Source organism: Meles meles, chromosome 8 (genome assembly GCF_922984935.1).
Source record: "Meles meles chromosome 8, mMelMel3.1 paternal haplotype, whole genome shotgun sequence".
NCBI lineage: Eukaryota > Metazoa > Chordata > Mammalia > Carnivora > Mustelidae > Meles > Meles meles.
Genome location: NC_060073.1, coordinates 81291688 through 81307388, shown reverse-complemented (window position 1 = coordinate 81307388; position 15701 = coordinate 81291688). Strand labels below are relative to the sequence as shown.

The window sequence follows — 15701 nt, the reverse complement described above, 5'->3', positions numbered from 1 at the left end:
GGTTGTGGAGTCATTTAATTGAGTTAGTTTCCTTAAGCTCCTTCTGGGCTTGTTATTTTCATTACATTTTTCACTGACTTTGCCAGGGCCTGTTACAGCATGCTGAAAGGCAGCAGTTGTAGCACAGATACAGTCAAGGCCTGGAAGCACAGATAAAAACTCAACTCTAACCTTTGTATTCAGCAACGTGTAGAAAAACCTCCATGCCAAATGAAAGAACCCTTTCTGCTCTCCTACCAATCTGTACAATCTCCTCTACCAGAGGAGATTGTACAAGCCAAGAAATAATTTTTAGATTATAAGACATTTATGCATTCAAAATATTTATTAGGTGTCTTCTGTGGGTTGATATATACTATCACCTTATATATTAAGGTGCAAGAAATACAGGGAATAATACATGGTCTAAAAGCTTAAAGTCTAAAATCAGAGGGGAAAAGTTATATAAAAATATGTTATATATCGGAGTTATTCATTGTGATGAGATCTAAGAGTCAGAGACAACTCTTTTTACCCTGGAGGGTTTATTTGTTGTGGGTTTTCTAGTTCTCCTCATCATAAAATTCCTACCTCTGAAATGAGATGAATAGTAGACCTAGTGGGATCAGGAACACTGTAGTTGCTAAGTAAAACCTTGCCTCCTTCTTGTATGGCCAGTGGTTGCTATGGAATCTAGCAGAGACCATCCTTACATTGGTTTCAGTGACAGGTAAGGAAGTACAAAATTTCCTCTCCAAACATAGCTGCAAGTCTCTAAGCAAACATGGGTCAAGTGTCCAAAACACCACAATTGATTCTCATTGTCAGCTGGAAGAGATACCTCATCTTAACTTTAAGTCATAGAAATACAGCCAAGTCTTAGGTATAGAGCTGAAAGGGACCTAAATGAAATCATGAATGAAAAGGGATTAAGTCAAAGAGTCTGGGAAGCTGGTGAATATTACTCACATCCGAGTAAATAAACTGGAGAGGGATCCACAGACTGGCAGAACAAACTCCAGAACTAAATGTTAAGAAGCCACATCAGAGAGGTTAAGAAGGGCAGAAACAGCAGTAGGGAGCTGCCCCCAGGTGGGAGGGAGCTGTGGATACTGAGAGAGGAAACACCCGGGAACCCACAAGAAGAAAATTAATCCCCATAAAGTCTGGTCTTAAAGATCTAACTATTTTTCTACCTGAGATCAAAACCTGAGAACTTGGTCTTTGCCTTAGAGAGACATCAGCCTGAAGAGGTAACACAGAAGCAGCAGTTCGCATAACCTCTGGGGCAAATAAGAGGGAGATCTATTTATTCTGATTTAGGAGCATGTTGGGGGACTTTTCCTGGAACAAAGAAGCTGGCAGTCCCCATCTTCCTCCCCAGCCCCCAGCATAAATGCAGGGTGACCTGTGGGAGGTGGTGTTGCACAGACACTTGCTATCTAACCGGCAAGCAGTGCACCCGCCCATAAGTTAGGGACTTATGGTGGACTTGCCCACTCCAAGCCTGCCGGCCTTGGCCCAGTACAAATTTTGTTAACACGACATGTGCTCCACCAGCTGCCACAAATGGAAATCAACCACCTCCAGCTACTGCTGCAGACTACACCAAACTGACCCATGCAAAGATGCCACTTGACCCGGCCACCCTCATTGTGTGGTGTTGTGCCCCCAATCACCATCGCTTTTTTGAGGATCCGGCCTAGGACTAGTGGCCCAGTGTAAATTTTGCTAACACCATGGGCACATCCTGCCCAGCCTCCACACACAGATGCCACATACCCCAGCTACTCTCACTGCAGAAGCAAGCCATCACCTTGACACCACCATGCTTTGGGGGATCTGGCCTAAAATTAGTGGCTCAGTGCAGATTTTGCCAATACCATCACCCTTCCTCCAGCCCTCCTGCAGTCATGCCTTCTCAGAGAAAGCCTGACAGGGTGTCACTAACATCACAGAGAGCAAGACAGACAACAAGAGGCAGAGAGTCAGTGCAGATGTTTAGAGTTAAAGGAAAAGCTACTCAGACACCATAGCAGGACACAAACAACACACTGAAGTGCCAGGTTCTAGAAAATAGGGAACACTGCACTGCAGGGCACTGCAGGACCTCTTCTTCATGAAGCCCCTTCCTCAGGAGCAGAAGACATAACTGACTTTCCTCACACACAGACATAGATAGGTAGACAAAATGAGGAGACAGAGAAACATATCCCAAATGAAAGAACAAGACAAAATCATAGCAGGACAAAATAACAGGCAAAACAGAAATAAGTAATATGCCCAATAAGGAACTTAAAGCAATGATCATAAAGATACTCTTTGAACTTCAGAAAAGGATGGAGAACATCACTACGGCCCTTGACAAAGAGATAAAAAAAAATAACAGAGAAGAAGAACTCAGTAAATGAAATTAAAAATATAACATGTAATATATAGTGAGCTACAGGAAGCAGAGGAATGTATAGGTGACCTAGAGAATACAGTAATGGAAAGCGATCAAGTTGAACAGGTGAGAGACAAACAAATATTCCATAATAAAAGTAGATTTAGGGGCGCCTGGGTGGCTCAGTGGGTTAAAGGCTCTGCCTTCAGCTCAGGTCATGATCCCAGGGTGCTGGGATCCAGCCCTCTATCGGGCCCTCTGCTCAGCAGGGGGCGTGCTTCCTTCCTTCTCTCTCTCTGCCTGCCTCTCTGTCTACTTGTGATCGCTATCTGTCAAATAAAATCTTAAAAAAAAAAGTAGACTTAAAGAAATAAATGACTCCATCAAGCATAATAATATTCACATTATAAGGATCCCAAAATGAGAAGAGAGTGACAAAATGACAGAAAATGTATTTGAAGAAATAACTGCTGAAAACTTCCTGAATCTGGGGAGGGAAACGGAGATCCACATTCAAGAGGCACAGAGAATCCCCAACAATGCTACCCAAGGAGATCCACACTAAGATGCATAGTAATTAAAATGGCAAAAAAAAAAAACAGTGATAAAGAATTTTAAAGGTTGCAAAATAAGACAGTTACATGCAAAGGAAATTCCATAAGGCTCTCAGCAGAATTTTCAGCAGAAACTTTGCAGACTGAAAGAGAATTGTATGATAAAGTGCTGAGCAAGAAAAATTTGCAGCCAAGACTACTCTATCGAGCAAGGCTATCATTCAGAATAGAGGGAGAGATAAAGAGTTTCCCAGACAAACAAAAATTAAAAGACTTTGTGAACACTATACCAACCTTATGAGAAGTGTTAAGGGGGACTCTGCGAGTGGAAACAAAAACCCTAAGAGTAAGAAAAATAGGAAGCATAAAAGCAAAAAAAAAAAAAAAAAGGAAAAAGTCAAGTATATCTATAAAAATCAGGCAGGAGAATCACAAAATAAAAGGATCTAAAAATATGATACTAAATATCTGAAATGTGGAGGGGAGAGGAGTAAAGAATGAATTAAAAATTAAATGACCATCCATGTAATATAGGTTGCTATATACAGATGTTGTATATAAACTGAAGAGTAACCACAAATCAAAAAACAGTAATAGATCAGCAAAAAATAAAGAAAAAAAGAATCAAAGTATATGGCTAAAGAAAACCAGTAAACCATTAAAGAGAAAAAGAGAAGGATGAGAGAAGAACTACAAAAATAACCACAATGAGTAAAAAATATAGCAATACATATCTATTAGTAATCACTTTGAATGTAAATGGACTAAATGCTCTAATCCAAAGATAGTGTGACATAGTGTATAAAAAATAATACTCATCTATATGCTGCCTACAAGAGACTAATTTCAGACCTAAAGACATCTGTAGTTTGAAAGTGAGGGGATGGAGAAACATTCATAATGCAAATGGATGTCAAAAGAAAGCTGGAGTAGCAATTGGACAAAATAGAATTTAAAACAAATTCTATAAAAAGAGACAAAGAAGGAAGGTATAAAATAATAAAAGGGGCAATTCAACAAGAATATGTAACAACTGTAAATATTTATGCACCCAACACTGAAGCACCTAAATAGATAAAATAGTTAATAACAAACATAAAGGAATTCATCGATAGTGGGGAACTTCATTATTTTAAGATTTCTTTCGTTCTCTCTCTCTCTCTTTTTTTTTTTTTTTTAGATAGAGAGATAGGGGGAGAGAACACACATGCAGGGGAGGGCCAGAGGGAGAGAGAGAATCTCAAGCAGACTCCATGCTGAGCGCAACACCTGAAGCAGGGACTCATCTCATGACCCTGGGATCATGAACTGAGCCAAAATCAGGAGTCAGATGCTCAACCAAATGAGCCACTCAGTTGCCCCAATAATAGTAGGGAAACATAACACCCCACTTACAATGATGGACAGATAACCAAACAGAAAATCATTCTTTTAAAGCCATTGTTTTAAAGGAAATACTAGACCAGATGGATTTAACAGATATATTCGGAATATTCTGCCCTAAAACACCAGAATACACATTCTTTTTAAGTGTATACAGAACATTCTCCAGAATAGATCACACTTAGGCCACAAAACAAGTCTCAACAAATTTAAAAACATCAAAGCCATACCATGCATCTTTTCTGACCACAGTGCTTTGAAAGTAGAAATCAACCACAAGAAAACATCAGGAAAGAGCACAAATTCATGGAGATTAGATAACATGCTACTAAATAATGAATGGACCAACCAAAAAACCAGAAAGTACATGGAAACAAATGAAAATGAAAACACAATGGTCCAAAACCTTTGGGATGCAGAAACAGGGCTTCTAAGAGGGAAGTATATAGCATTACAGGCAACATCAGGAGGAAAAAAACCTCAAACAACCTAACCTTACTCCTAAAGGAGCTGGAAAAATAACAACAAACAAAACTCAAAGCCAGCAGAAGGAAGGGAATAATAAAGATTAGAGCAGAAATAAATGGAATATAAACTAACAACAACAACAAAAAAATAAAAACACAGTAGAACAGATCAAGGAAACCAGGAGCTGCTTCTTTGAGAAGAGCAACAATATCGATAAGCCTCCAACCAGTTTCACCAAAAGAAATAGAGAAAGAATTCAAATAAACAAAACCACAAATGAAAGAAGAGAAATAACAATCAACACCACAGAAATACAAACAATTGTAAGATAATATTATGAAGAACTATACCAAAAAATTGGACAACCTAAATAACTAAATAAATTGCTAAAACATATAACATACCAAAACTGAAGGGAGAAATAGAAAATTTGAACAGATTGATTATAAGCAAGAAGAGTGACTCAGTGATCAAAAACTCCCAACAACAACAACAACAACAACAACAACACCCCAAAATCAAACAAAAAAAACCTCCCAACAAACAAAACTCCATAACCAGTTGGCTTCACAGTTGAATTCTATCAAACATTTAAAGAAGAGTAAATACCTATTCTAAAACTATTCCAAAAAATAGAAGGAAAACTTCCAAATTCATTCCATGAGGCCAGCATTACCCTGACACCAAAATCAGTTAAAGACACCACACAAAAGAAAAAGAATTATAGGCCAATATCTCTGATGAACATAGATTTAAAAGTCCTCAGCAAAATACTAGCAAACAGGCTCAAACTGTACATTAAAAAAAATAATTCACCATGATCAAGTGGGATTTATTCCCAGGATGCAAGTGTGGTTCAAAGTGATATTTCACATCAATTAAAGAAAGGATAAAAAATATCATTTCAATAGACATAGAAAAAGCATTTGACAAAATACAACATCCATTCATGATAAAAGCCCTCAACAAAATAGATTTAGAGGAAACATACCTCAGCATAACAAAGGCCACACATGAAAAACCCATAGTGTTGGGGCACCTGGGTGGCTCAGTGAGTTATGCCGCTGCCTTCGGCTCACGTCATGATCTCGGGGTCCTGGGATCGAGTCCCGCATCGGGCTCTCTGCTCAGCAGGGAGCCTGCTTCCCTCTCTCTCTCTCTCTCTCTCTCTGCCTGCCTCTCTATCTACTTGTGATCTCTCTCTGTCAAATAAATAAAATAAAATCTTTAAAAAAAAAAACCAAACCCATAGTGCACATCATACTCAATGGGAAAAAACTGACAGCTTTCCCCCTAAAGATAGGAACAAGCAAGGATGTCCACTCTCACCACTTTTATTCAACATGGTACTGGAAGTTCTAGCCACAGACAATAAAGAGAAATAAAAGGCACCCAAATCAGTAAGGACGAAGTGAAACTTTCACTAATCATGGATGACATGACACTATATATTGAAAACCTGAAAGACTCTATCAAAAAAACCACTGACCTGCGGTGCCTGGGTGGCTCAGTGGGTTAGGCCTCTGCCTTCGGCTCAGGTTGTGATCTCAGGGTCCTGGGATCAAGTCCTGCATTGGGCTCTCTGTTTGGCGGGGAGCCTGCTTCCTACTCTCTCTCTCTGCCTGCCTCTCTGCCTATTTTTGATCTCTCTCTGTCAAATAAATAAAAAAATCTTAAAAAAAAAACCACTGACCTAATAAATGAATTCAGTAAGATTATAGAATACAAAATCACTATACAGAAATCCATTGCATTTCTGTATACCAATAATGAAGCAACAGAAAGAGAAATTAAGAAAGCAATCCCATTTACAATTATAGTTAAGCCTCTGACTCTTGATCTCAGGGTCCTGAGTTCAAGGCCCATGTTGGGTTCTATGTTGGGCGTGGGGCTTACTTAAAAAAAAAAAGTAAAGAAATAGAACTACCTATGATCTGGTAATCTCACTACCGAGTATTTATCCAAAAAATTTTTTAAAAAAGCACTAATTCAAAGGGATACATGCACTCCTAAATTTATAGCAGATTTATTTTTAATAACCAAATACAGAAGCAACCCAAGTGTCCATTGATAGGTGGATGGATATCCATTTTTTATCCATTTCTCTCTTTCTCTCCATATATATATGTATGTATATACATATATACATACATATATATATGGATATATCCATAACATATTATATATATGGATATATGTATATCCATTTATAATGGAATATTATTCAACCATAAAAAAGAATGAAATCTTGCCTTTTCAAAGGACATGAATGGAGCTGAAGAATATAATGCTAAGCAAAATAAGTCATTCAGAAAAAGACAAATGCCATACGATTTCACTTATATATGGAATTTATGAAACAAAACACATGAGAAAATGAAAACAAATAAGAGGGACAGAGACAAATCAAGAAACAGACTCTTAACCACAGAGAACAAACTGATGGTTACCAGAGAGGAGGTAGGTGGGAGGATGGGTGAAATAGGTGACAGGGATGAAGGAGTGCATTTGTTGTGGTGAACACTGGGTGACATATGGAATTGTTGAATCACTATAGTGTACAACTAAAACTAACATTATATTGTGTGTTAACTCTATTGGAATTAATTTTTTTTTAAAAGAAGATTAAATCAGTATCTGGCATATTTCAAGTACTTAATAAGTAATATCCATTATCACTATTATCCCTGATTTTACACCCTGGGAAGGCAGAAAACCTGAAAGGTAATCTCCCTAAATCATCTAAGAAATGGCCTTTATGTTACCATTTGATTAATGTCTCTAATATAACTCATGAGACTGAAAATTTAATTAGAACAGAAATGAGGCAAGTTTTTGCTTACACTTGTGATCTTAGCATCTACAACAGCACAGGTATATAATAGATACCTGTAAATATTTGTTCAACGCATTTGTTTCTTTTTTTTAAACAAATAATTTAGTTAGATATATCTGGATTAAAATTCTAAGTCCAGTACCTTCTAGCTGTGTAAACTTAGACAAGTAAATCACTTTGAGTCATAATTTTCCCACTTGTTGGAAATGGGGCTAATGGTATTTAACACTTACTTCACAGGATGGTGGAGAAGCTTAGATGAGGCAAACACCCTCTGCATCACACTCAACACAGGAGGTGTTCATTGCATTTCAGTCTCCTTATCTTTTGCTGTCTGCGCAATAATTTTGTCAGTGTTAGCAAACATCATGGTTTGCCACAAGAGGGCAATACTATATGAAAACAGAAACCTATGTCAAAAAACAAAAATCAAAAACCCCATATCCACAAAACAACAACAACAACAAAAAACCCAAGACCAAAAACTTTCCAAAATTATATTAATTTATTCCTCTCTCTCTTTCTATATTTCTTTTCTACCCCATAAATATAGTTTTTTGATGAGGGTTTCATGTTTAGAATTCTGCTCTTTTTCTCCATTGTGTTCTTTAGAAATCAAAGGACTTTAAAAATCATACTGTCACAAGGAGCAAATTCCAGCCTCTGCAGTTATTCTTGCTCCCTTGGTTGGTGGTCTTGACTTACTGTTTCCATGACCCTTTTACTAAGTTAACTTCTACACTCCTGGGCGTTAGTGCTGCACTTCTTTCCTCTAGACAGCATTTCTTAGTTATATTAAGTTTACCTCACACTCAGCATGGAAAACTAAGCTTATCTACATTTATTATTTGTAAGCAAAAAGACAATGCTTCTGTGTTATATAAGCTCAAATCCTATTACAGTTATATTATATTCCTGCCTCCCCCATGCAGTCATACAATGTGTTTCCAAGTAAATTTAATCTGCTTACTATCTCTTCCTCATTCTCATTTCTACCTACCTGGTCCAAATCCCCTCTTCTCAATTCTCAACTCTCATCCATCTACCTTTGGTCTTCCAACCATTTCTCAGTCCATTTATCGAATAATAAGTGCTTGGAATCAATACACCTACACAAGGTGGTCTATGTTCTGTGCTCTTCCTAAGAAAGACTCCCACTTCTTTCCCTGGGACTAAATGTTTGTTTTTCAACCCAGGCTACATTTAACATTTGGCTGTTTTATGACAAAAGTGGAAAGCAGAAAGGGAGCATTATATTTGAGAGGGACTCTGCAATTTATGAAAGCATTTCTTTAGCTGCAAAAGGGCAACCTTAGCAGATCATATAGGCTGCTGTCACTGATATAATATGTACACTTGCCTGTCAGATAATGCAAGGTCATACGCCAACCAATCTGACAAGAAACAGCAATGTTAGGAGCATTGTGTGGGCCAAAAAAACAAAAACAAAAACAAAACTTTTAATAATGCAGAGTAAACAACATCTGTTACAGTGCTATGGAAGTGTTTGATCTGAACTTTCTTCTCCTAGCAGAAGACATAGAAACTCTCAATTCAAAAATTTATTTAGTGTAAAATGGTTTTGAAAACCAATCTGATTATTCTGTCTTCTTTGCTTCTCTTACTAATAATTGACTCATCTAAATGAAATAGTCCAGACACAAAGGATAAATATTTCATGATTCCATTTATATGAGGTACCTAGAGTAGTCAAATTAATAGAAAAGAAAGTAGAATGGTAAGTTCCTGGGACTGGGGAAAACAGGGATGGCAAGTTGTTCTTTAATGGGTACAGATTTTCAGTTTGGGAGCCTGAAAAAGTTCTGGAGATGGATGTTGTTGGTGGTAGCACAACAATGTGAACGTACTTAAATGTCATTGAGTTGTATCTTTAAAAGTGGTTAAAATAGTAAATTTTATGTTATATATTTTGCATAATAAAAACATCTTAAAACAAATTTGAATTATGTGTTTTGTTCATTTGATTTCCATGCTGTTCTTCCAGATGTGAGGTTCGACTAGAATTGTACAAAACCTACTTTTAAGGAGCATGCTTTGGGAAAATGTAACACATAGGTAGAAATGCAGGCAGTGACAGTGTCCCTGTATTTTCACCTTTCCCTGTAGGAAAGGTCAAGGAGGATGCTTAGTCTTTTATGTACACTTGCCTTTAATTTAGTAACTTCTTGTGGTGCCTGGGTGGCTAAGTCAGTTAAGCATCTGCCTTCAGCTGAGGTCATGATCCCAGTGCCCTGGGATCAAGCCCCATGTTGGGCTCCCTGCTCAGTGTGGAGCCTGCCTCCTCCTGCTTGTACTCTCTCTCTCCCTCAAATTAAAAAGAAATCTTTAAAAAGAAATTTTAGTAACCTCTTACCAGGCCTGAATTTGGCCTCAGATTATCTGAGTCCCAGAGGCCAAAGTCTATAAAACAAATTGAAAAATACAGTATTCCTCCTCTTATTCCCAAGGAATATATTCCAAGACCTCCAAGGAATGCCTGAAATTGTGAAAATACCAAGCCCTATTTATACTATGTTTTTTCCTAAACGTACATATCTATGATACATTTTAATTTATAAGTTAAGTACAGTAGGATATTAAAAGAAATAACTAATAATAAAATAGAAAAACTTTTATGCTATAATAAAAGTTATGTGAATGTGGTGTCTGTCTCCCCCCAAATTTCTTATTGTACTATACACACACTTCTTTTTCTTGTAATGATAAAATCCCTACCTGCTGAGATGAAGTGAGGTATATGATGTAGGCATTGTGACATAGCATTAGATAACCCTTGACCTTCGGATGATATGTCAGAAGGAGGATCATCTGCTTCTGTACTGCAGTTGACCACGGGTAACTGAAACCCTGGAAAGCTAAACTACAAATAAGAGGCGACTATTGTAATAATAACCCAACAGCAACACTTACTGAGTACATATCAAACACCAGGTTTCAGTGCCAGATAAGATTGAGGTCAAGGGAAAAGTTTTAAGCAGATTTACAAATATTATGTATCAGCTTACTACCTCCAATTCACTATTTTCTCTTTAAAATAAAGCCCCACATATCCCATTTATTTCAGAATTAAGAAAACAAACAGAGACATGCCTTTGTGCCAGTAACCATGCCAAAGAGTGTGTTAGCCAATAATATTTATGAAATTCACCATGCAGCTAGCTGACAGGCCCACATATTATGAAGTAGAAACTTTAAAAGAGGGTACATACATTTCAATCCAATAGAATTTTCAATGAAAAAAAACCTTGCAGGTATAGACGCTTGTTTATTTAGAAAGTCTATTCTCTTAGAAAGAATCTGGTTCAATTATAATGGTGGGGAAAATAATACATAAAAACAACAGTTCAAAACTGACGGTAAATTCACCTCAAAGCCAAACCATTTCTTTGCTTGGTTAACGTGGCATAAGACAAAGCCTGACCAGCAGGTATAATTAAAGTATGAATCATAGGGATAAGTCATGAGTAACCTTGAGAGCACCTATAGGAAAATAAGTCTATTATAACATACTAGACTTTAGAGACTAAAGGATAAAGGGTAGGAGGAAAAATCCTAATTCCATGTAAATGTAATTATGGGCCTGATTTGAAACACTGATAATGGCACTGGTGCATTATTGGCCCAACATCTCTGTAGCCTCTGTAATATAGCATATTTCACTTCATGTATTATAGGTACTCATTCTTGATGTTTTTTTATTCTGAAATTTGCTTGAGGTCAGGTACTAGGCTTTGCTTTGTTTATTTCTTCATATAAATTATTTCTCTACTCAGATCCTAATAATGTAGACAGTAGGCATAAAACATGCAGTTACACACCTGAATAGTTAATGATAACCCATATCTTAGAGTCTAGAATAATTTTGTCCTGACATAAGAATTAAAAAAAAAAATGAAAATTCATAACCAATATATTAAATGCTACTTATCAAAGACTGTTGATACATTTTTAAAGAATTAATTACAGGATTTTTATTTAATGAAAAACAGGAAAAGATTGTTATATTTTATCCTATTTCATATCTCAGCAGTTGGCATTGGATTTAGTTGCAAGGAACAGCAATATGGCAAAAGTTGAAAGGAAACTCTTTGTTTGGCCTAACTTGTTTTTTTGCTTTCAGGCTGTGTGATGAATAGATATGAAATCGCCTCAGGTGAAAAACAGCCCCACTTCTGCTTGGGTCACTCCCTTGACTGAAAAATAGCATTATTGCCCCCCCATCCCATCTCACTTACCCAAATGAAGACTATTCAACTGACAGACATAGGTTAGACACTGGAGTTAAAATGAATTTAATAATGATTAGGGATTCTGCAGTAATTAGAAGTATAATGATACAAATATGAATGGAAGGTTTTAAGTCCAATTTCCTTGGCTCAGAAGAATTTAAATCAAAGTCATCAAATATATTGTTAACATCATCTTATCATAGCTCAAGGTTTATGTGCTATTTTTAATGTTCATGTGTATTCTTTAAAAATTTTTTTTGAAACTAAAAGTCTTGACAGACTCTGAAACTTAATTCAGAAAAATGTAAAGCACATTAATGGAATTTTTCCCATGATCTGTAGAAGGTTTTTTTTTTTTTTAACAGATGGTTCAAATGGACAAAGCAATGAAAACACAGAAATTAAAAGCAGATCCTTAAGAAAAATAACTGAGTTCTCAGAAATACTATAGATGGCAGGACTAGATGGAAGGCAGCACTCTCTTACTGTCAAGGTTTGGAGAGAAGAGAAATTTATTAGGTGATTGCCTTTCAGAGGAGTAACTGACTCTTGGTAGGAATTAAATTTTCATTTGGAACTCCAGCCAATTTCAACACTTTGAAAATCCTCATGCTTGTAGGATAAGTCTATCCAGGTGCCAGGTGTCTATTAAAATAGACAGTATTGTGCTCTTGGTATTCTTCTAGAAGTAGGAACACCTAAGTCCCAGGTGCGTAGTTAGGGGGGTGGGGATGCCTTAAAATCTTCCTATTTCACAGCTACTTGGAAAAACAACAACATCCCAAGGCCTGTGAAGCTTTTCATTTTCAGTATAGAAACTCTGACTTTCTTGGATCAAGGACTTGAGAGAGGTGGGAAAGAGGCAGGTAAACTTTTCAATCCGGAATTTCAGTGGAGACATGAAATAAAAGATCTAAACTAACGCAGGAAAGTAGCATCTTCCAACCAAGCTTCAAAATGATTTCTCAAACTTTAAGGAAAATTAACGTTGGTTTCTCTCCGAGACAATTTTTAGGGAGTGGGTGGTGAGGAGGGCGAATAGGGGAGGCACGTTGGGAGCTGAGATCTTTTTTGGCGTGGAAGACCCCAAACTGTCGCCAAGGGCTGATCCAGGTGCTAGGGAAGACAGAGTTGACGCCCCAGGCGAAGGCAGGAGCGCTACTGCGCCGCAGACTCGCGCAGCCCTGAAGCCTAGTGCAGGCGGGTGGTTGGCGGTGGGAGGGTGACTGGGAGAAGGGGCGGGGTGGCGTAGGGTGGGAGTGCGACGGCAGGAGGAGGGTCTCCCAGCCCAGGCCCAGTTTTCAAACTTTCTGAGCCTGCGTCCTCCTAGGGGGAGGGCTTCCCCAGCCCGGCCACAGCGGCTCCAAGCACCTAAGACTGTCAGGAGAGTCGGAGAGTGGAGGTGCCGGAAGTGTCTGCGCGCGGTGAGATAACTTTCCTGCTCCGGCAGCGGCGCGGAGCGTCCACCGCCTCTCGCAGCGACGATGCGCCCTGATGACAACGACCTGAGCGGACTCGCGCCTCGGCCTACCGCCAGAGTCTGCACACTCCTTGCCGCAGAAGAGGACTGAGCCCAGAGGCGTCTGCGCGCCGGGGGAGCCCTGTGCTGGCAAACGCGGCACTAGGGGCCCATTTCCTTTGCCCCGTCCCCTGGTGTCTTGGCTGGTTCCCTGCGATCGCGCGTAGTCAGCGCCGGCGCAGTAGCCGGCTGTTCCCGCCCTCACCGCCGCCCCGGCCGCGTCCCCGGTGGCCGCTGGTAGCGTCTGTGCCATGGGGCTGCCTACTCTGGAGTTCAGCGATTCCTACTTGGACAGCCCGGATTTCAGGGAGCGCCTGCAGTGTCACGAGATTGAACTGGAGCGAACCAACAAGTTCATCAAAGAGCTCATTAAGGACGGCTCTCTGCTCATTGGGGCGCTGAGGAGTAAGTGGAGCTGGCAGGGGCGGGTGGAGAGGGCGCAGGGATGCGGCGACTTCTCGCGGGGTGCGGGTCTGAAGGGTGGGTGGGATGGAGGACTCGGGCTTCTTTTGTTTGAATGGGTTTGGGACAAAAGCTGAAGAGCTCCCCTGCTGGCGGCCACCAACTTTGTGCTTAGGTGTTTTTTACTTGCATACTTTAATGTCTACAGAAAAGGGGAAGTTATCCACTGAACCCAGGAGTAGATCCTGAGGAAAGTTGTTCAAAGTCACCTTTTTTTTTTTTTTTTAATAAAGCTCCTGAAAAATGTTGGAGACTATTGGTCATTTTTCGTTGGTTGGTTGGTTTGTAATTTTATTGTGCCTAGTTTGAACACTTAAAAAAAAATAGTCCTTAAGGAAGAATTCAAGGATTTGGCTTAGGGATAAAATGAAGCTAGTTTGTTAAGTGATACTCAAAGAAAATAATTTCTTATATGTAGCAGTGGCTTTTCACTGGGCACAATACATCATTGAATTGGCTTTTTAAAAAATATACATTTGCAATTTTGCCATTTAGTAGGATTTTGGAGATGATAGAGGGAGGTTAGTATGGCACCAGTGGATGTAATTTCTTTACAAGCTTTTTGGTGCGTCTTAATTTTTGGTTTGTATTGTAAGTCTAATGTTGGTCGAGTCACAGGGAATGCGGGTTCAGTGGTTAAAGGCCAATCAGAATTTCTGATGATTAAGTAAAGATAGGGATTTTTCCCACTTCCTTTCCCGAACCGATTTTTTTTTTACTCCCTCCTGAATCTGCTGGATCTTTACTTTCAAGTACTAAGACCTAGGGGAGTCTTAGTAAATAAAAGAAACTCGAGTTTCTCTTTAAGAAAATGGAGTGATCTGACTTCCTGGGATCCAGTCTCCCCTTGGGCTCCTTGCTCAGTTGGGAGCCTGCTTTTCCCTCCCGACCCCGGATCGTTCTCTGTCTCTGACAAATAAATAAATAAAAATCTTAAAAAAAAGAAGAAGGAAAATGGAGTGATTTAACTGATAAAGTTTAACTTGTTACCTTTCCCAGACGTATTTCCATCTTACTGGAGGCTTCTGAAGGTTTTAGCTACTGAAAGGAAGCCCTGGACTCTCTGGCCTCTAATGGCTGGGTGAGTGAGGTATTTTCATTGCAGGGAGAGCCTTGGAGCATCTAGAAATCCCCAGGGCAAATGTAATAGAACCATCGTGGAGTGTTTCAGTTGAAAGGTCAGTAACAACATAATGGGGATGTATGTGCCGGAAACTGAGACATTAGCATCTGATCTGTATTTTGAAGCATGTATTAATAATGGTAAGGATGAAGCTTATTAGAATGTCTTATAATTAGTGTGCTCCCAAATCTTTTTTAAACCATCCCCAATGCTAAAACATTTACTTATTACTTGTGCTACTTAACTAGGATAAAGTATGTTTTATACCAATATTCACATTAATTTCTAAATTTGAGGGTAGTACTGATAACAGTATTTACTGATTTGTGAAAAAATAATTTATCTGCAGTTCTTTTCATTCTGTGCTTACACAGATGTGAACTCTCTTTCCTTCTGGTTTGCAGTTTCTGGTTGAGGTCTCAGGACTGGCCTCCTTGCATTTTAGCCTCTTCCAAAAGAGTTTCCCCGTCTCAGAGTGCTAAATGCCAAGCTGCCTCTTGTGGAGCTGCCAGCCCGTCCACAAGTGACATTTTCTTCTCACTCTGCTGGGGAGGTAATTTTAGTGTTTCAAAAGTTGAAAACACTTCCATAGCTGTGATAAAAGCCCTGCAGTACATATTACTATACTAGTGAGATTATGTACTTTATTACGATTTTTGAATCTAGTCTTGCAAAAATTGGGTAATTCCCATCCAGATAAGTTTGTTCTTGCATATGTAAAGTGAAGAAATCTTTAAAGTG

The 15701-nt window shown here is 38.8% G+C and overlaps 1 protein-coding gene across 3 annotated transcripts in view; it reads left to right on the top strand.

Annotated features, from left to right (window-relative positions):
* The first annotated feature begins 13107 nt into the window (after positions 1–13107).
* ARHGAP42 (Rho GTPase activating protein 42) overlaps positions 13108–15701 on the top strand; it is a 314994-nt gene continuing 312400 nt past the window's right edge. For 2 of the 3 annotated variants that reach the window (XM_046017388.1, XM_046017387.1), the window contains exon 1: positions 13108–13780. In XM_046017388.1, the coding sequence (XP_045873344.1) occupies positions 13627–13780 (154 nt within the window). In that variant the 5' untranslated portion in view covers positions 13108–13626. Of the gene's footprint in view, positions 13781–14996; positions 15016–15701 lie in introns of those variants that run through there. The other variant, XM_046017393.1, reaches the window with a different exon arrangement.